At 61.3% G+C, this 20578-nt stretch overlaps 5 protein-coding genes across 5 annotated transcripts in view; 2 read left to right on the forward strand and 3 right to left on the reverse strand.

Moving 5' to 3' along the window:
- TTLL10 (tubulin tyrosine ligase like 10) overlaps positions 1-4738 on the forward strand; it is a 15685-nt gene extending 10947 nt beyond the window's left edge. The window contains exons 15-18 of the mRNA XM_049774548.1: positions 1419-1559; positions 3522-3638; positions 4100-4193; positions 4353-4738. Of these exons, the coding sequence (XP_049630505.1) occupies positions 1419-1559; positions 3522-3638; positions 4100-4193; positions 4353-4738 (738 nt within the window). The remainder of the gene's footprint in view (positions 1-1418; positions 1560-3521; positions 3639-4099; positions 4194-4352) is intronic.
- AGRN (agrin) overlaps positions 1-20578 on the forward strand; it is a 162439-nt gene that overhangs the window by 107637 nt on the left and 34224 nt on the right. The window lies entirely within an intron of this gene.
- Positions 8048-9925, reverse strand: TNFRSF18 (TNF receptor superfamily member 18). The gene is made up of 5 exons (XM_049774549.1): positions 9781-9925; positions 9447-9587; positions 8614-8701; positions 8318-8520; positions 8048-8242 (listed from the first exon to the last, which is right to left on the reverse strand). Exons 1-5 carry the CDS (start codon positions 9923-9925, stop codon positions 8106-8108), a joined length of 714 nt encoding a protein of 237 aa, XP_049630506.1. The 3' UTR covers positions 8048-8105.
- TNFRSF4 (TNF receptor superfamily member 4) lies at positions 11676-13289 on the reverse strand. The gene is made up of 7 exons (XM_049774550.1): positions 13133-13289; positions 12937-13059; positions 12694-12795; positions 12540-12606; positions 12151-12335; positions 11824-11955; positions 11676-11746 (listed from the first exon to the last, which is right to left on the reverse strand). Exons 1-7 carry the CDS (start codon positions 13287-13289, stop codon positions 11676-11678), a joined length of 837 nt encoding a protein of 278 aa, XP_049630507.1.
- On the reverse strand, positions 15248-20067 carry SDF4 (stromal cell derived factor 4). Its single transcript, XM_049774523.1, has 6 exons — positions 19756-20067; positions 18389-18525; positions 17939-18052; positions 16410-16568; positions 16140-16315; positions 15248-15619 (listed from the first exon to the last, which is right to left on the reverse strand). Exons 1-6 carry the CDS (start codon positions 20052-20054, stop codon positions 15443-15445), a joined length of 1062 nt encoding a protein of 353 aa, XP_049630480.1. The 5' UTR covers positions 20055-20067; the 3' UTR covers positions 15248-15442.

Here is a 20578-nt window from a genome sequence, read left to right on the forward strand (position 1 = left end):
AGGAAAGGAAAGGAAAGGAAAGGAAAGGAAAGGAAAGGAAAGGAAAGGAAAGGAAAGGAAAGGAAAGGAAAGGAAAGGAAAGGAAAGGAAAGGAAAGGAAAGGAAAGGAAGGGAAAGGGAAAGGGAAAGGGAAAGGGAAGGGGAAAGGGAAGGGGAAAGGGAAGGGGAAAGGGAAGGGGAAAGGGGAGAGGAAAGGGGAAAGGGGAGAGGAAAGGGGAAAGGGGAGAGGAAAGGGGAAAGGGGAGAGGAAAGGGGAAAGGGGAGAGGAAAGGGGAAAGGGGAGAGGAAAGGGGAAAGGGGAGAGGAAAGGGGAAAGGGGAGAGGAAAGGGGAAAGGGGAGAGGAAAGGGGAAAGGGGAGAGGAAAGGGGAAAGGGGAGAGGAAAGGGGAAAGGGGAGAGGAAAGGGGAAAGGGGAGAGGAAAGGGGAAAGGGGAGAGGAAAGGGGAAAGGGGAGAGGAAAGGGGAAAGGGGAGAGGAAAGGGGAAAGGGGAGAGGAAAGGGGAAAGGGGAGAGGAAAGGGGAAAGGGGAGAGGAAAGGGGAAAGGGGAGAGGAAAGGGGAAAGGGGAGAGGAAAGGGGAAAGGGGAGAGGAAAGGGGAAAGGGGAGAGGAAAGGGGAAAGGGGAGAGGAAAGGAAGAAAGGAAGAAAGGAAGAAAGGAAGAAAGGAAGAAAGGAAGAAAGGAAGAAAGAAAGGAAGAAAGAAAGAAAGGAAGAAAGAAAGAAAGGAAGGAAGGAAGAAAGGAAGGAAGGAAGAAAGGAAGGAAGGAAGAAAGGAAGGAAGGAAGGAAGGAAGAAAGGAAGGAAGGAAGGAAGAAAGGAAGGAAGGAAGAAAGGAAGGAAGGAAGAAAGGAAGGAAGAAAGAAAGGAAGGAAGAAAGAAAGGAAGGAAAGGAAGAAAGAAAAGAAAGAAAGAAAGAAAGAAAGAAAGAAAGAAAGAAAGAAAGAAAGAAAGAAAGAAAGAAAGAAAGAAAGAAAGAAAGAAAGAAAGAAAGAAAGAAAGAAAGAAAGAAAGAAAAGAAAGAAAGAAGAAAGAAAGAGAACAGTGGGGAGGACGTTTGCCTTGCACACAGCTAACCCAGGTTCCATCCCCAGCATCTCATAGGGTCCCCCGAACCTGCCAGGAGTGATTCCTGAGAGTGCAGAGCTAGGAGTAACCGCTGAGCGCCACCAGGTGTGGCCAAAAACCAACCAAGAAGAGAAACAAAAGAACTAGTGCTCCCCCCCTAAAAAGTGGCCACTCCTACTCAGAAGTGACCAGGCTGTTTGGGCAGGGCAGCGAATCAGCTTCCCACCAGGAGCGGATCCTGGCAGAAGCCTGGGGCTTAGTGGGGATCTGTGAGGGCCCAGTAGGTCTGCATGGAGGAGGGCTCAGGGCTGTGGGGTGGCTGGGGTCTGTGGCTCAGGCACTGCCGCACCCCAGTTCATGCAGAAGAAGAGCCCCCTCTACGGGACGCTCAAAGAGGACACCGTGTGGAGCATGGAGCACCTCAACCGCTACATCAACGACAAGTTCCGCAAAGCCAAGGGCCTCCCCCAAGACTGGGTCTTCACCAGGTTCACGGTGCGTGCTGAGCTGAGAGCCTGGGTGTGCGTGTGAGTGTGCGAGTATACGTGTGTGCGTGTGTGTGTGCATGTGTGTGCGATCTGTGAACCCCACCGCCAAGGGCCCCCTTCAGGCCCCCACAAAGCTGAGGAATTTCCATACAATCAAATTCACTTCTGGGGCCTGAATGAATGATAACACAGCAGGAGGGCATTTGCCTTGCATGTGGCTGACCCGGGAAGGACCCGGGTTTGATTCCTGGCTTATGGTCCCCAGAGCCTACCAGGAGCGATTTCTGAGCACAGAGCCAGAAGTAACACAAGTGCCGCTGGGTGTGGCAAAAATTTTATCTCGCCTAGTTTTTGTTTATCCGTGCTTTTGATGTCATACCTCGGCTCCAAAGACATGCCAGTGCTTTCCTGTAAGCTGTAGGGCCTCTGTCCTGTGATTCCTGGAACCTGGGGTGTGAGGTAGGAGCCAACTTTTTATGCGTGTAGACACAACACTCAACATCCCAAAACATTGCCAGGAGCAACCCCTGAGCACAGTGTAGGAAGGTGGCCCCTAGAACTGCCAGGTGTGACCAAGAAAAAGAAAAAAAAAATCCCCGAGGTACAGGAGGGTTTGTCCTGGCTGAAGTTCCAGTACATGTCCGGGCAGCCAGGCCCCGCTCGAACGCAGCCATGCTCCACGCACTGGCTCCTGTTTTCTGGTAAGTCCCACTCACCACGGCCTTCTCCAAACATGCCGTGGGGCTGGGTTTGCTGAGGGTTGTGTGTCAACACGCAGAGGCTGTGTTCATCGACAACCTTGTCTCTGCCAATCTTGGACCTGCTCCCTCTTCCTTCTTTGTTGCTCTTTTTTTTTTTTTTTCATGTTGTTTTGCTTTTGTTTGAGGCACACCTGGCAATGCTCAGGGGTTACTCCTGGCTCTGCACTTAGGAATTCTCGAGGGGTATGATATGGGATGCCGGGGATCATAGTCAGGTCGGCCACATGGCGCATGTAAGGCTAGCACCTCCTTGCTGAACTGTCTCTCTGGCTCCATCTGTGAAATAATCACTTAGATGTTTGAAAGAATTCGCCGGTGAAGGCTCCTGGTTCTGGATTTTTCTTTGTTGGAAGGTTTCATTGTTGTTACTTTAGTTTAGTTTTGGGGGTTCACTCCCAGGGCTACTGGCGTAACCTTACAGTACTGGGTCAGATCTAAGCCGCCTGCATGCAGTGTATACCTCAGCCTGGTGTGCAGTCTTCCTCTCTAACTAGTTCTAGATGGTTCTGATTGACAAGCTAAAGCTTGCCTGCCTATTTTTTGTCCTGGGTGTCCTGATACTTGGGGACCATATGGAGTGCCTGCAACCAAGCCAGCCAGCTGCATGCCAGGCAAACACCCTCTCCTGCCGCACTACTGTTCTGGCTCCTAAACCAATCTTAACTGTCACTTCAGCCTCCCCCTGATGACAGAGACTGTCATCTTCTCTTCTGTTCCATAGATTCCTCTCTAGGGGATGCCCCCCTCCTCTGGGCTTTACTTTCTCTTTCCGTTTTATTTTGGGGTCACACCCGGCGCTCTTCAGAAATCGCTCCTGGAAGGCTCGGGGACCCTATGGGATGCCGGGATTGAACTCGGGTTCATCCCAGATCAGCCACGTACAAGACAAACACCCTACCGCTGCGCTATCACTCCGGCCCCTATTTTCTCATTTTCTCGGGGGAGGCTCCCACGTAATCTCAGGAGGTCTCTGGGACATGCCCGGTGGAGCTGGTCCAGCTGTGGCACCTAAAGGGTTAGTCTCAGCCACTGATGAGGCCTCCTTGTGCTCCACATCTCACATGCACGGGCATGATCCCTGTGGGGAAACGGAGTCCCTGCGAGTGTGTGCGCAGGCACTGCTGCGCTGAGGCTCCTGACGAAGCGCAGGAGAGGGTGTGGCCGTGGTCATCGAGGTCTGGAGGTGGACGAGCCCTGTGTCCCTACAGAGGCGCATGCAGCAGATCATGCTACACTGCTTCCTGGCCGTGCGCTCCAAGCTCGAATGCAAACTCGGCTACTTCGACCTCATCGGCTGTGACTTCCTGATCGACGAGGACTTTAAGGTGTGGCACAGGGACCCGGGGAGCCTTGGGGGGCAGCTCGAGGAGGCTGGGCGTCTGAGCACAGCCTGGCCTATTGGGCAGTGCCCTGCAGGGCCTCTGCAGTGCTCAGGCTGTGGGAGCAGCTCCCAAGGGGCCTCAGTGTCCTGAGCCCACAAGCAACACACAGGGGAGGCCAGAGCCACAGCACAGCCCGACGGCACTTGCCCTGCATGCGGTCATCTGGCGGTGGACCCTCACCACCCCCGTAGGGTCCCCAGAGCACCTCCAGAAGGGAGTCCTGAGTGCAGAGCCCCGAGTCAGCCCTAAGCACCGTCCCATCCAGCTGCACACAAAAGCAAAGGCAGCCTGTGGGTGTGCGTGCATGTGTCCACGTGTGTATGTGCGGGCTGCACGTGTGTGTCGGAGGTGAGGGGACCCTTCCGCTGGCCAGCCCGACAGCTGCTGAGCAGCATCTGGCACAGGTGTGGCTGCTGGAGATGAACTCGAACCCGGCCCTGCACACCAACTGCGGAGTCCTGAAGGACGTGATTCCCAACGTGGTCGTGGAGACCCTGGGTGAGACCCTGTCCTGCTCCCCGAGCCCCGGGCCCAATGTCTGAGAGCAGCCAAGGGCAGACGGGAGCATCGCTTCCCTTCCCCCAGGTCTTGCCCCACCCCGACTCCCAGGGCCCCTCGGGCCCCCTGAATGCCCCTTGCCCTACCTGGCACCCCCAGACCTGGCCCTGGAGACCTTCCAGAAGAGCCTGCGCAGCCAGAAGATGCGGCCGCTTCTGTCCCAGCGCCACTTCGTGCTGCTCTACAGCGGGGAGACTGACCTGTGGCCGCGCCCATGGGGGCCCCGCGGGGTGTCCCACCTGCTGCCCCCTTTCGTGCCCTCCTCGCTCTGCTCCTCGAGCAGGCACAGGCTGGACACACGCAGGCCGGGGCATCCCCGACCGCCCCTGCCGCCCGTCCCCATCCCCGAGCAGGTGCCCGGTGGAGATCTGAAACCAGACCCCGAGCAGCCACCCCCGGAGACCTGGGACGGGGCGCAGGAGCCTCCAGAGGTCCCAGAGCCGGAGGAGCCTGAGCTCAGGGGCACGGATCACCGTGGCTCCTAGTGGCGCAAACGATAAAAGCTACTTTGATACCGCTGTGGCCTCCACACCACAGTGCTCCAAGGTGGGGCCACCCCTGCACCCTGCCTGCTGCCGCTCCCACCTCAGGGCCTGTCCGGAGGGGTGGGGAAGGATCAGGGAGTGGGGTCGTTCAGGCGCTCCAAGGAAGGACCCCAGCCCAGCCAAGGCCCCTCCCCATGCACTGCATCTTTCCAGGGACCCTCACTAGTGACTTGATGCTCCAAGGTGCCCCCACCATACCTCCAAGCTCCCACCAGGCCCTGTGATGTCCAGCCGTGTTGAGCAGGGATGCCGCAGAGGCAAGGAGGGCTCCACCTGCCTGCGTGCCCCGTCCCTGTTCCCCAAGGACCTACCCTGGGCTTGCTGGCAGCGCAGGGTCTATATTCCCAGCACCAACCAAGACCGGGTGTGCACCTTCCTACCAACCCACACTCGCCCTGTGTGCGCCAGGCTGGTGGCCCCAACCTGGGCTCAGTCCCAGCAGCGCACCGCCAGGTCCCAACCCCGGGTTCAGCGGCAAAGGCCCCGCAAAGGTGACCACTCCTGAACCCTATCAGCCTAGCAGGCTGGAAGTGCGGGTTCAGGGGTCCGGGCACCGCTGGAGGGGAGCTCACACCACTTCACGCCAAGACACACACACACCCCCATCTGCTTCTGGGTGCATTGCTGTTTCTGTCGCTCTCCATACTCAGCAGTGGGCTCAGCTTCAACACTGCCAGCATGCAGCCCCCAGGAAAGGACAGGCCAAGAGGGCCCAGGAAAAGGGGAGGAGGCCTGGATCCCACCAAGGCCCCTCCTGCAGGGTCTGAGTCCTGGAAAACCCGCACTTGGGGCCCCGCCCCACCACCTGGGTGCTGCCCCCTCTACACCATCAGGGCCCGTGGTGAATCTCGTGACAGAAGCGCAGCTTCCTCCGTTCACACATCCCACATCACCTCCCTCCCGCACGCGTCCAGGGGTTTCGGGGTCCTTAGGAGGCAACCCAGCTGTGGCCTCGCAATGGGCCCCGAGTGGGCAGGCATATACACCTGTGGGTGGGTGCCCCGGGACTGGGCACCCGACAACCTTGACCTGAAATGCTGAGCTTCAATAAAGGATTTCCTGAGAACCAAGCCACTCGCACACCTGCCCTCGGCCTTCCTCTGGGGTCGAAGTGCCCTGCCAAGGCCACCAGACCAGAGCACAGGAGGGAGATCAATCTGGGTGGCGGGCTCTGAGCTGAGGCCCCTGAGAGCCAAAGTCCCTGGGGCATCTGGAGAACCGAGCACCTAGAGGACTGAGATACCTGGAGTACTGAGCTCTTGGAGTACTGGGACACCTGGTGTAGCTGGGATCTGGCTATGGGGCACCTGGAGAAATGCACAGGGCGTCTGTGTCCCCAGGTCATGGTGGGTGACCCCCCTCCTTTCCCGCCCAGCCCTCCCCTTGCTCCACCCTTCTGGGGCTTCTGCAGGTCTGGAGCAATCTGAAGCACCCTCTGGAAGCACCTTGCTTCTGGAGACTTCCAGCAAAGATGAGAGCGTGAGTGTGTCGTCGTGTGTGTGACCATGAGTGTGGCTGCTGGCGGTATGTGATGGTGAGAATGTGTGTGCCTGGAATGTGAATGGTTGTGCCAGGTGTGTAATGTTTGTTCATGAGTGCCAGGTGTGTACATATGTATTGCGAGGTGCGGGAACACGTATGCAAGGGTATGCCTTTACGTATGTAGCAGGCAGTTGCGTGTGTGAGGTTGTGTGTGTAGGGCGTGAGTGTATTGCTGGAGCATGAGTGTGTGAATCTATAGGAGTGCCTTGTGTGCGACACAAGTGTGTCAATGTGTTGTGAGAATGTGTGCACACGTCTTGTACAAGTGTTTCTTCATGTGCTGTGCACCTGTCACATTGCCCAGTGTGCTGCTTCCCCTCCAGCCTAGGTACAGAGTCTTTGGTGGCCGTTGAGGAGCTACAAGTAGCCCCCCAGCAGCAAACCCCGCACCCTGAGGTCCAGGCAGTTTGGGGGAGTCTTGGGGGAGCAGGGACCTGTGGCCAGGCCTGAAGTCCAGGCCCTGTGATCTAGGGGAGCAGCAGCTGGGGTCCCACTTTGGCTGGGAGGGGCTCCAGACTGCACTGTGGGGTCACGGGTGGGGTTATGGAGAGGTCATGGTGGGGCCCTGCCGTGCAGATGTCAGGGGCGACTGTGGCCAGAAGTCTTCCGGGAAGGGCCTGCAGGTTTTATCTCAGCTAGCAGCCTCAGCCCCCGCACGGGATGTGGTTGCCAGAACTGCTGGAGCAGCTTCTGGACAGACAGACAGATGGGACTTTCCGGGCACACTCTCACAGTCTCACAGGAGACTGTGGCAGCTGGAACCCTGGGATGTCTCCCGGGCTCGCGCCCCCCCCCCCAGCCTGTCCCCCAGGCCTGGCCCCTTCCTGGGGCCCCCACAGCCTGGTGCCCAGCCTTGTCCACAGAGCCAGGACCCAGGACTGGGGGCAGAGGCAGCCGGGCTCAAGTGACAAGTCTCCCAGCCTGGGTTCCTGGGCCCCCAGTCCCGAAATCCCCACCAGCCCTGGGCCTGCGTCACCTGCGGCCCACTCCCTCCCACTCACGCCTCACCTGGAGTTTCCACACTGACTCAGTACAGCACAAAACAGGCCTTTGCGCCTGAGAAGTGCTCAGGTGAGCACCCTCCAGCCCTACCTGGGCACAGCGGCAACTGCGAGGGCCACCTCGAGGCAGGGGTGGGGGGTAGGCCACCAGGTGGCAAGCCCCAGGAAGACTTGGTGACAGGCAGGACAGGCCAGCTGGCAGAGTGGGTGTGCCCATCCCCACTGCCGTCACTGACACCCCTACCTAAGGCCTCCCACTTCCCACTGAGTCCTTCAGGCCCGGGCACGTCCTGGATGCGTGGCACCCACCTTCCCTGTGGGCAGAGGAGGAAGGGGATTCCAAGGGAAGGGCCCTGCCAGGACGAGTCCCCACGGGCCCTTGTGCCGTGCCTTCCTTGGAGTCTGTCCTGCAGGGGTGGGGTATGGCTCACTTCCCCGGGCACCCCAAATCTGTACCCTATACTGGAAAGAACTCGGAACCAGCCCAGCAGTGGTGTGGACACAGTGGGCCCGGATCGTGGACTCCGCTGCCCCATGAACCACTGGGGCGGAAGGGACCATGGGTACTGGCACCCCAGTGGCAGGCAGTGTTAGTTGGGCACCAGACAGTGTTTATTGGGTCCCCGTGCCGGGTGAGGGGCCCCCAGACGTGGCCACCAGCCCTGCACACGCTGGGTTGAGGCTGCGAGGCTGGCCACGCCCTCAGAGGGGAGCTGGATCGGCCCACTGGAGTGTGAGGCCGAGGCGTGGTGAGGTCGGGCCACTCACACCCACAGGTTGTGCAGCTGCCCCTTGTCCTCCGGCCGCGGCTCCCCCCACTCCTCCTGGGGGAACTGGCAGCTGCATGTATCCTCGGCCGGGGGCCCGTGGCCCACAGCGGCGTCCTGGAGCAGCGGGGTGTCTGCGGAAGGCTGCAGTCAGCAGGTGGCGACCCCCTTCCTGGGGGTCCCAGCCTCCGTCCCCGGGCACAGCTGACCTGGGAGCCGCGGCTGCCTCCTCCTCAGCTGCCACAGGTGCAGGATCAGCTGGGCCCCAAGCAGGACCAGGACGCAGGCACCCATGGCCAGGACAGCCACGCACAGCCCATCGGGCCGGGCCAGTGGTGAGGGACCCGGGAGGCACAAGGCGTTGTGGGTGCTGTTCCCCGGGAACACCGTGGAGAAACCGAACTGGGAGCAGCTGAGGCAGAGCGAGTGTCTGGGTCAGCCCCGGGGGATCCCCACCCAGAAGGGTTGGGGTGACCCTTCCTGGGCGTGGCCCCCCAGGACTCACTCTGCCCACGGCCTGCAGCGGCCCTCACGGCCCCCTGAGAAGGTTCCGGACACACAGTCGGCACAGTCGAAGCTGAAGCTGAAACTTCCTGGAGTGAAAGGAATGAGGACAGGGCCTGCGTAAATGACCCCACAGGTCTGAGGGTCTGTCTCCCGCATGCGCAGGTCCAGGGCAGCCCCCACCTCCTCAGGGGCTCTGGGGGTCCAGCCTGAGGTGAAGGCTTGCAGAAGGGAGCGTGGGATGCTTCTCTGCTGGGGCACCTGTCGGAGTCCAGATGTTCAAGAAAAGCAGGTGCAGGGGCCAGAGAGATAGCATGGGGTAGAGTGTTTGCCTTGCATGCAGAAGGATGGTGATTCGAATCCCAGCATCCCAAATGGTCCCCTGAGCTTGCCAGGGGCGATTTCTGAGAGTAGAGCCAGGAGTAGCCCCTGAGCACCACCGGGTGTGACCCGAAAACCAAAAACAAAAATAAAAACCAAAAAATGGGGGGCCAAAGAGATAGCACGTAGGTAGGGCGTTTGTCTTGTATGCAGAAGGATGGTGGCTCAAATCCCAGCATCCCATAGGGTTCCCTGAGCCTGCCAGGAGCGACTTCTGAGCGTAGAGCCAGGAGGAACCCCTGAGCGCTGCCGGGTGTGATCTCCCCGCCCAAAATAAGGGCAGGTGCAGATGGAGAGATGGCATCGTCGCTCACCACTGCCCTTCCGTCCCTTCCCATCCTCAAAGGCAGCTCCTGGCAGGCCCAGGCGTGAGGCTGGGGAGGGGACAATGCCGGGCACCTGCCCTCACTGGAAGCCTCCCCTAACCCACGGCCCTGGCCCTGCCGCACCCACCGTGAGGCCGCACCCCCTGGCCTGGGGGACAGGGGTGGTGTACGCAGCTGAGGCAGTCGGGGTCCCCGCAGTGGAACTCCGGGGTGGCACAAGTGCAGTTCACCTCGGGGCAGGTCTCCGGGACTGTGGGGACAACTGTGCCTGCCCAGGCGCGAGAAGCCCCGGGTCAGCATCGTCTTGGGGTGCCCGCCAATGTCCCAGCAGCCACCAGGTAGGCGCACGACCAGCCGGGGCCCCACGCCTAGAGCTGGGCGTTGCTCCCGGACCCCTGTCCCACCTCTCCCTTCCCACCTCCCAGCCAGACTGCACCGAGCCGAGCCCGCTCCAGCCTCACCCGGGGTGCAAGAGCGGCAGCAGCGCGTGTTGGTCCCGGAGCCCCGCGAGGTGCGGCCCGGCCCGCAGTGCTGGGCCAGGCCGAGCGCTTGGAGCGCGCACAGGAGCGCCACCGCGCGCAGTGGGCCTCGCGCTCCCCTCGCCATGGCGCGCCCGCCCGCCACTCGCAGCGGCGCCGGGTTTTAGGGGGGAGCCCCGCCCCAGCACGCCCATGCCGGCCCTGGCACGCCCGCGGCACGCCCCGTCCGGGCCCCACCGCCCCACCGCCTAGGCTTCCTGGGGGAGCCCCTCACCTGCCAACCCGGCGTGCGCAAAGGGAGGGTCGCGTCCCTGCCGTCGCCTCCATTGGGGAACCCAAAACCGCTTGCAGACGGCCTTGATTGGGACGAAGCTCGACCCTCGGGGACCGCAGAGGGGAAGCCACACTGGCTAAGAGAGAAACCCGGACTCGGGTGGGGCGTGGACTCGACCCCGCGCGCCCTCTCCAAAGTAGGTTTGGGTAGGTTCCGGGGAGGGGGGATGCAGTGGCGGACCCGGGTCTTAGAGTCTGCAAATGACACACACACACACACACACACACACACACACACACACACACACACACACACACACAGAGAGCAGTGGCGGACCCGGGTCTTAGAGTCTGCAAATGACACACACACACACACACACACACACACACACACCGAGTGTTCAAGAGGGTTGGACACCTCACTCTTCACTAAGGGGGCGCTGGGTACGGCTGAACCCCCTTTTCTTTCCTTTCTTGGCCACACCCTGTGACGCTCAAGGGTTACTACTCCTGGCTTTGCGCTCAGAAATCGCTCCTGGCTTGGGGGACCCTATGGGATGTCGGGGATCAAACAGAGGTCCATCCTGAGTCAGCCGCACGCAAGGCAAACGCCCTACCACTGCGCTATCGCTCCGGCCCCTGCACCCCCTATTCATCCCAGACCCTTTTCCACACCAGCCTCCAGGGTGGCCAGCAGCCAGGGAGGGCCTGGCTGGAAGATGATGGCAGGGGGGGCGGCTTCAGCTGCGGCTGAGACTCGCGGTTTCTCTTAAGAGGTTTCACACCCAGAAACCAGACCCCTGTGTGTGTCCAGGACTGCCACCCCCACATCCCCAGCCACCCTGTGACTGCACTGCGCTCCTGTTTACATCTCCCCTTAGCGGGCGTCCCCGGGAGGAAGGAGTCACCAGCCTCCGGGGTGGAAGAAAGGGCTCTACCTCTGCCTGGCCCTGTGCTGTTCTCCCAGCAGCAAGACACAAGGTCCCCATCAGGAAGTCTCAGGGACCCCAAGGGTCACACATGCTGGGCTGGAGACCCCTGAGAACCACAGGGAAGAAGTGGTGTGCTGGGGAAAGGACAGGCAGGGGGTTGTGACTCAGGGCCCCACCATGCCCTCTCGGGACCCACTGGTTAGCCAGACGCAGGCTGAGGGTCTGCTGGGTGCAATAGACCCCCATAGGCTTTGACCCTCAGCACAAGATATACCAAAGCACAGAGACCCCGAGAACCAGGCGCCTGTCAGAACTTTTTTTTTGGGGGGGGCACACCTGGCTGTGCTCAGGGCTTACTCCTGGCTCTGCACTTAGGGATCACCCTGGCAGGCTTGGGGGACCATATAGGATGCCAGGTATCAAACCCGGGACTGTGTGTGCCAGGTAAGTGCCCTCCCTGCTGTGCTGTCTGCGGCCCGATGGGTGACCCTGGGCACAGAGCCCAGCACTGCAGTCCCAGTTCAGTTACGGGTATTGGTTTGCGATGGTTTATTGGGGAGCGCCAGTTCAGGGGTGCACAAGCAGGCCCTGGAGGCCCAATAACACCTAAAACGGTGCAGCTGCTGGGCGTGGGGGGTCCGCTCACCCCAGGTCCCCCCAGTGGACGCTGGCTCAGATCTTGGCCAAGCTGGACTGGCCATCTGCGTGCTCTTCCTGAACAGGGGTCCGGAAGCTGTTTCCACCTGCAGAGGTTCGTGGAGGTGAGGAACTCGCCTTTCTAGGGTCAGGTGGGCCCCCCCCCACCATTGCAGACATTCACCTGGGGTTTTGGGGATGCAGGGCAGTCGCCTCTGGAGCTGGCAATGCAGGAGAAGGACCAGCAGGATAGCCACAGAGACCAGGAAACCCAGGCCCAGACCCAGGGCCATTGCACGGCCGGCTGGGAGCAGCCCTGTTAAAGGCCAGTGGGGAGCCACTCACGTCCTGGGACCTCCTGGCCTCACCCACACACACACACACAGGCTCCCTCCAGCTTCACCCTTCTGGCTCCTCGCAGGCCTCATCCCTCCTCGAGGCAGGCCTTCGAGTCCTCCAGCTCTCATCCCCCCTCCTGGCTTCACCCGAAGGCTCTTCCTGGGCCCCTTACCCCCAGGGGGCCCTCTGGAGGTGCTAGAGGGTGTCTGGGAGGCCGAGGCCTTGGTCCTCCTGAGGGTGCTGGTGGAGGTGCTGGGGGTGTGAGTCGGGAGCGTAGCCATGGAATCCTGGTCCTCGCACACAGCGTCCTCAGTGCTGCTGGCCGGCCGCAGTGTGGGCTTCCCTGCCAGGGAGCAGCTGGGGGACAGGGTGGATGGGGGCGGGCAGGGCCTCCCTCGTCCCCTCCCCTGCTCACCCCTCCCTCCCCACAGGCAGGGCCAGAGTGGTCCCTTCTGCCTCCCCCACCCCTCGGAAGGCTTCGGGTCTCCCACTAGCTGCTGCTCCCAGCTAGCTGCCCCAAGCTGCCTCTGCCGACCCGCTTGGGCCCCAGCGCCTCCTCACTTGGTCCAGGGCCTGCAAGCCTGCTGGTGGCCAGGGGAGAAGTGTCCAGGGGGGCAGGGGGCACAGTCTGCAGGGACAGGAAGGGCTGCCTCAGCCTCGGAGCCCTGCACCCCTTCCTTCCCCTCCCCACCCTGCCCGGGGACCCAAGGCTCACCCACTCCCAGCCTGTATGGGTCCCGGGGCTCGGTTCCTGGCCTGCAGCGGCAGATGGTGTTGCGTGTGGGCGAGCACTGCTGCTGAGTCTCGCTTCCACTTCCTGGGGGACCACAGTGCCGGGTCTGTTGCTTGTGCCCACGGGGCCCTGTGCCTGTGCCGAGCGCCCTCACCCCGAGCTCTTCACAACTCCCAGGCCGCCCTCCCCATCCTGCCCCAGGGCCGGTGCCCAGCGGGCACTCACGGTGGAAACACTGCGTGCAGGGCCGGCAGGGCTGGTAGTTGAAGGCGTCGTTGTAGGAGCCCGTTGGGCAGGGTCGGCACAGCGTGTCCCGCTGGGCGTCACAGCGCCTCTCCATGCCAAAACCTGGGGTGCCAGCTCCGGTCAGCCCCGGCCCCCCTGGGCCCGCCCGGCCGTGCCCACATGCCCCAGTGCTCACCTGGCCGGCACTCCTGGCAGCACCGGTTGCCCCCCGGGTAGGTGTTCCCCGGGCAGTGCAGCGGGCCCCCCGCAGCCAGCGGCAGCCCCAGGAGCAGGAGGCACAGGAGCTGCGAGGCTGCACCCAGCACCCAGGGCGGGTCCCCAGCTGTCTGCATCCTTGCTGGGCTGAGCCTGCGGTCGGGGCGGTGTGCCGGGTTTTTCCTCGCAGGATGTGGCTATAAGGCTGCGGGGCGGGGAGGGCGGGGGCTGCGGGGGAGGCGACAGGAGACTGGAAAGACGCGGGCCCCCGGTGCGTGAGGGGGAGGGGTGGCCTCCCACCGCTGCTGGGCAGCGGGCTGGGAGCCCTGACCTCTGGGATCCCTGGGAGAGAGGCAGGCTATGGGGAGGCAGAGCTGGGTCCCAGCACTCCTGGCCGCCAGGGAGGGACCCATGCGGGAAAGTGGGAGCATCAGGAACTTGTCCACGTTGGGGTGTGAAGACCTGTGGACAGGTCCCATGTGACACTTGAGCACCCGTGGAGAAACTGGCTCTGGGGACCAGGGCCACCGGCTTCCACACAAGACAGGATGCCAGCCCAGGCCTGGGGCAACCACCTGCTGCTCGCAAGGGGACACCTGATTCCAGGGGCAGGAGTCATCTGTGCTGGGGAGGGGCTGCCTGCTGGAGAGGGGGGTTGGGGTCTATGGGACTGGGGGAGATCTGTCAGGAGCAGACAAACCCCTAGGATTGTTTCTTCGGACACGGGTTTGAGCCCCCCATAAATCCAGTAGAGCTGAGACCTGCCTGACAGGGACCCGGAACCCCACGGCCCACCTATGACAACCATTGTTGCAGTCTGTGCAGCTGTGTACCGTGCTATGTCTGCAGAGGCGGGGCCTGGGCTTCCGGTGCACAGCTACATGCATACTTGGTACGTACACGACCGCACACATGTTTGTGTGCACACAACCCCCAAGCACACAAGTACCCGAGCATCACCCAGTGTGCGCTGTGACGCCATACCAATCAGGCGCACACAACTCGGTTCTTCACATGCTGACACGGCACATGACTGATCACGGGCGTCTGCACTATGACTGCACATGTCTGCCCACTGCACACGCTCAGCACAAACCACAGACACGCGTGCACTTGGCATGTGCGGGGGGGGGGCCAGGGCTCCCTCAGCCCCAGGATCAATCGTCTGCTCGAAGGCAGGTTTCAGGTGGGGCGGCCTGGAATTCCCCTCTGACCACACAGGTGAGATGGCGCTTCCGTGGGGCCACCTGTGGGGAATTCCATGGGGCCCTTCTGGGGAGGCCAATAGGAGGGCCCGCACGTGGCCGAGCCCACTGAGGAGCATATGAGGGCACTGGCCGGACAGGCTGCTGCCCATAGGTCACTGGGTCTGAGCTGTCCTCCTGGGGGCCAGATTCCCCCGAAAGTGTCCCTCCAACTGCCACGACCCCCACACGCAAGCCTGTGGGCACCAGAGTCCAACAGGTATGAGGTGGGGGCCGCTGGCTGTCCTCAGGAAGTGCCCACTGAGTCGAGTCCAGGACCTTCCGTCTACCTTCCTCTGGCTTCTGCGACCTTGTCCAGGAGACTGACAGATGTGGGGCTTCAGACCGCATGTCCCCAACCTCATCCCACAAGACCACATGGAGGGTCCTCCCCCGTGGAGTGGAAGGTGTGGTTGCAAGGGATAAACCTTCTCAAGCATTTGCCTGGCCCTGAGGTGCCCGTCATATACCAGTCTACTTCACTCTAGAGCCCAGATCCTGCCCTCTCTGGCCCTGGAGACTCAAGCCTAGTTTTCTTTTACTTTTAACCACACCCAGAGGTGCTCGGGTTCCTCCTAGCTCTGGCTCTGTGCTCCTGGCAGGCTTGGGGGACCCTAGGGGATGCCGGTGATTGAGCCTGGGTCAGTGTGTGCAAGGCCAATGCCTCACCACTATGCTTTGCCTTGCCTGGACGCTGGCCTGCCTGTTCTTGTTACTGCTATGAGCACACCCTCCAAGGCCCGACCCCAGCAAGTGCCAGAACTCAAGAGTTTGGGGGTTCCCGAGACACACCCCCGCCTCGCCCCCTTGTCTGTCCTGAAAGCCACTGGGTCGCAGAAGTTCCAAATCGTGTTGTTTTTATCACCAATGAAACGCAACGGGGAGAAAAGGCAGCAAATTCTACTGAATCAGCGGCTCCTGTCACTGTCTCCGTTTCTCCTTTTCTTAGAGACTGAGCGTGAGCACCCAGGGGTGGGGGCTGCTGCAGCTCCAGGTCCCTGGGGCGTCCTGGCTGTGGCTCCATCCGTCCATCTGTCCTTCTGTCCTCAGAACTCCTCATGCACGTTGCGGGCGTAGTCCACCAGCTTGCTGCCCGTGAAGAACTCGCTGTACTTGAGCACCTCCTCGGGCTCCAGGTGCTGGTTCTGGTTCTCATCAGCAATGGCGATCATCTGCTTGGCCTCGTTCAGGGCGCTGTACTCGTTCATGGGGTCCATGTAGTTCTGCAAGGCGCAGGGTCGGGCTGCAGGGTTGCCCCGAGCCCGGCTTACCCCCCACAACAGCCCCACCTCACCCCTGGCCTGGCCCCACAGCCGCCTTGAGCCCCAGCCCAGCCCTCGAAGACTGGCCACTGAGCCCTGCCCCGGGTAGCTGGAGCTGCAAAGCCGGGAAGTGAGCAAGTTCCAGAGCACTCTGGAATGTTCCGGACAGGCTTGACAGCCGCTGTGGGGACGTGCCGCCGCAGCCCACTCTTACTGGGAGTCCCTCCCTGCACCCACACAGCAGCCCACAGGGCCCTGCAGGGTCCATCGGTGCCAAGTCTGGGCCAGCTTTTCAGCACCAAACTGAGTCCAACTGAGCGAATTCCAAATGCCCACTCTGCCCCCTTTCATAACAGTTGGGCCTGTCCAAAGGGCCCCTTGCCAGGGCAGCCCAGTGTCCTGGCCCCTGCTGGCCCCCAGTGACCGCCCCCAGCCTCCTCATCCTGCGTCCCTCTCGCCCCGAGTCCGACCCGCCCCGCACCTCGAGCTCCTCCATCGTCACAATCCCGTTGTGGTCGGCGTCAATCAACTCCTCAAACTCGCGCTTCCGGTCTCTGACCCAGTGGTCGTCCATGTCTTGGCCCTGCTGGTTCTCCACGGTGCCCACGGGCAGGGAGATGAACTCGGACAGGGACAGCAGCTTGTCACCGTCCTGGTCTGCGGAAGAGGAAGAGCAGCGCTGGTACCTCAAGGGGCCCCGAGAGACCCGGCCAGGGGGGTGGCCCCAGAGCACCCAGGGTCAGGGCCTCACCCAGGTCCCGCACGATCTCCTTGACCATGAACTTGAGCATGCCACGGCTGTGCTCGGGGTGCAGGAAGGACAGGAACTCGTCCTCGGTCAGCAGCAGGTCCGACGGGGGGTTGTCTGCCTGGTACCAGCGGTCCTTGAGGTTCTCCAGGACTTCCTGTGCTGAGGGGGGCAGTGGCGTGGGCACCCGTACTCCAAACCTGCCGGAAGCTTCCAGAAGGGTCCAAGAGCCGTCCCCACGCAGGGCCAGCTGGCGACACACAAGCCCCCAGGTCCCACAAGCCTCGGCTGACTTGTGCGGAGGGGCAGGGGCAGGAAGACCATAGGGCAGGGCAGGCTCATGGCCACCTCTCCCAGGGCTTGCAAGTGCCTTGGCACTGACACAGGGGGCCCCAGGGCTCACCTGCTGGGTGACAGGGGTGCCCAGCTGCAGTGTCCCACAGGGATATGGCTGCATCCCACCCTCCATTGGCCATGGCCATGACCAACAGAACCTGTCAAAGGGGGCTCGGATGGTGACCCATGTCCAGCTGGACCCGACAGAGACAAGTGAGCAGAGGCACCACGGGTTTGAGGGTGGCACCTGCTGGGGCAGGGCCTCATGTCACGCTGGAACAAGGAGTTCACAGGTGCCCAGAGAACGCCCCTCGGAAAGGCCACAGAGGGCACCCAGTGTACAGAGGAGTCAGGAGACCTTGAAGACGCCCCACAGAACGGTTGGGCTGGCCCTCATTCTGGGAACAGGTTGGCCTAAAGCAAGAGACAGCAAGGCGGGAGCCCAAGTCCAGCCCACCTCACCCAGTGATGGCCCCGCCCACCAGTGGCCACACCCACCAGTGACAGGGCCAGCTGATGAACCGACCACTGCCCTACCCTGCTCTGGCTCCAGCCCCTCCCACCCACCGCCTCACCCATAGCCCCACCCTAACAGAGGGCCACCAGGAGGCAAGGTTCACTGATTGCAAGGTCGGGTCACCCCTGAGCCAAAGATGAACACTGAGAAGCCACGTCCCACAGAGGGGACAATGGGCAAAGAAGGGGTCAGGAGACATGGCCAAGTTCCCCTTCCCTTGGCCAATCTTAGCTCTGTGCCCCACGAAATCCTCTCCCTTTCCCTTCTCTCTCTCTCTCTCTCTCTCTCTCTCTCTCTCTCTCTCTCTCTCTCTCTCTCTCTCTCTCTCTCTCTCTCTCTCTCTCAGCAGCATACAGATCCTCATTCATTCTCTCTCTCTCTCTCCTCTCTCTCTCTCTCTCTCTCTCTCTCTCTCTCTCTCTCTCTCTCTCTCTCTCTCTCTCTCTCTCTCTCTCGGCGCGCGCGCGCTCAGGGCAGTAACACCACCCATGTCCCAACCAGCAGCATACAGATCCTCATACGTAGCCCACATGACGGAGGGGAGTACCAGTGTGGGGCCCACGGGACTCCACACCTGCACCCCCAAAGCCCACGAGGGGCTCCCGGCTCTGTAGCAGTGCTGCACCCTGGCCCAGGCTGTTCCCCTTCCTCCGTGAGGCCCGTGTGGGGCAACACTCACTTTCCTCATCCACCTTCAGTTCCTCGTGGTTTTTCATCTTCTCAGCCACCTCCCTTTCATTGTGGCCTTTACTCGCCAAGAACTTCACCTTATACTCGTCCCAGGACACTCGGCCTACAAGACATCAGCCGAGCGCTAGATCACAAGGCTTCAGGCCAGAGTTACCTAGACAGCATCTGGGCCACAAGGAGAGGACCCGGAGCCTGCGATGGCTCAGTGGTGATGCCCCACAGACAGGTGGGGACCTCGCGACTCACCACACAGTCCCCATGATTCGGCAGCAGCCACGCCAGGCTCAGGGAGAAGTCTTTGGGCCAGGCAGTGGCAGGAGACATCCACACCATCCCACCCTGAGACTTGCCTGTAAAGCAAGCTGGGGCACCTCCCCCGTGCCCTGCCCAGGCCACCCACCACCCTCTTGTACATCAGGGCTGAGGGGCTCCGCCTCACCGTCCCCATCGGGATCCACGGCGCGGAAGTGCGCACGGCTCTCCTGCACGGCCTCCCGCAGGTGCTCCGCGGACTTGGCCATGATCCAGCGCTGCATCTCCTGGGCGCTGATCCGCCGGTCGGTGTTGGCATCCACCCTGCAGGCACAGGCCAGAGCTGAGGGTCCAGGGAACAGCGCTGGACACTTCTGTCCTGCCTGCAGCTGGCCAGAGCCCACAGCCATGGCCATGCTCGAGTGACAGGGCTGGGGACATCCATGGGGCGAAAGGGCCAGAGAGGACAACCCTTGAACTGGTCAGCACAGCCTGGCTCCGGGATCTGGGCTGCAGTACAACGCCTGCCTGCCAGGACTCTGTGCAAACTGTCAGGACAGAGTCAGACCCAAAGGTTCTGATGACGAGAGGCCCGCACACTCCTAAAGTAAGCCCTGCCGGCTGCTCTGGGCAGAGGCTAGCAGGGTGGAGGGACCCATGCACAGCTGAGCAGGGTCCACAAGCCACAGAGTCACCCACATCCAGCTCCACACGCTGCCAGAAGGAGGCTCAGGCCCTGGCCCCAAGCCAGGGCCAGTCAACCAGGCCAAGTCCCTGGGACCCTTCCAGGAGATCCGGCCCAGAGCTGCCTCAGGAGGCTCCCCCACCCCGCTGCTCACAGCATATGCACACGTAGGATCCACAGATGTTTTGTGATATGGGTGACCAGTGTGGTCAAGGCACATGATGACACATCTTACACACATGGTATCTGTGTGCTCACAGCATGTGTGATCTGTGTTGGCATGGAATACTCTATCTCTAATCAATGATCACAGCACAGGTGATCCGCTCAGATTCAATGCATGCATGATTTCCACATGCTCACATGTAATCTGTGTGAACGGCACACATATGTTCTTGCTTACATAGGTGACCTGTGTGCACCTGAGACGGGTGATCTTTGAGTGTGTTCCCAGCACAGACCATCAGCGTATGTATGCGATCTATCACGGCACATACGATCTACGTGCACTGATGACATGTGTGACCCGAGGTCAAGGCAATAGGATCTGCGTGCCTGTGACACACATGACCTGTGTGGTCATGGCAGAGGTGAGCTATGCATACCCATGCCATGGGTTCTATGGCCATGAAACATGTAAATTATGCATACATGTGAACTCTGTGGTCATGGCATGGGTAACCTATGCATGTCCATAACTAAACATGACCTCTGAGGTCACGGCGAGTGATCTTTGTGTGCTCAGGACACGCGTGTCCTCTGTACACAACACAGGTGACCTGAATCTGCGCACGGCCCCCACACACTCAGCCCCTGTCCTGGCTCTGTGGCCCAAAGTCAGCTAGGCCCCACAGCTGCCCGAGGCCTACTTGGAGAAGATGACCATCAGCTTCCTTCTGCTCTTGCGAGGCTCGGCGTCCTCCTCGAACCCGTTTGTGTCTTTCCCCAGGAACACCTCCTGATGGAAGTCCTTGTTGAGGTGCCCATCCAGCTTGAGCTTCACTGCGTTCAGGTGATCAGGGGGAAGGATCTCGTTCTCATCCTTGCTGGCCCGCTCTCGAGTTGAGTGGTTGGCAGGCCGGGCAGATGCAGACGTCAGCAGGACCAGCGCCAGGAGCCAGAAGCAGGGAGGAGCCAGACGGTGGAGAGGGCCCACTCTGCACGCCATGGCCACCAGGCGCGTGCCAGGAGCTGGGGAGGGAGGCAGATGGGTGAGGGTGCGTGGCCGGGTGGCTGGCAGAGACATCAATGAATGCTGCCATGTACCCACCCGTGTACCTGCAGGCCACCTGCTCCAGCGGGCACTGAGAGTGGACGAGGAGATGAGCCGTTCCCACACGGAGCCCAGCAGTGCTTCCGAGATTCTGCAAAACACAGGAGAAGCCTCGCCTAATGAGATGGTCGGGCATGGGTCCCCTCGCCCCAAGCCCCACGGGCGCCTCTGGCCGAGCAGTGAGGCTGACCTCCCCACAACTCTGAACTGTGTGACCCTGACACCCTCTGGCAACCCACCGCCCTGCCCGGTCTCCTCTGAACCTGGAAGCCCCTGCCTCGGCCAGGACTCCGGGGCACTTCCTGGAGGAGCAAATGTCCACATGGCCCAGCAGAGCCAGCCCCTCAGCCCCTTCCAGTGTAGACGGCCTCGCACAAGCACACACCTGTGCACCTATGACTGAGTCGCACTCGTCCAGC

The sequence above is a fragment of the Suncus etruscus genome, chromosome 6 (genome assembly GCF_024139225.1).
Source record: "Suncus etruscus isolate mSunEtr1 chromosome 6, mSunEtr1.pri.cur, whole genome shotgun sequence".
Classification (NCBI taxonomy): domain Eukaryota; kingdom Metazoa; phylum Chordata; class Mammalia; order Eulipotyphla; family Soricidae; genus Suncus; species Suncus etruscus.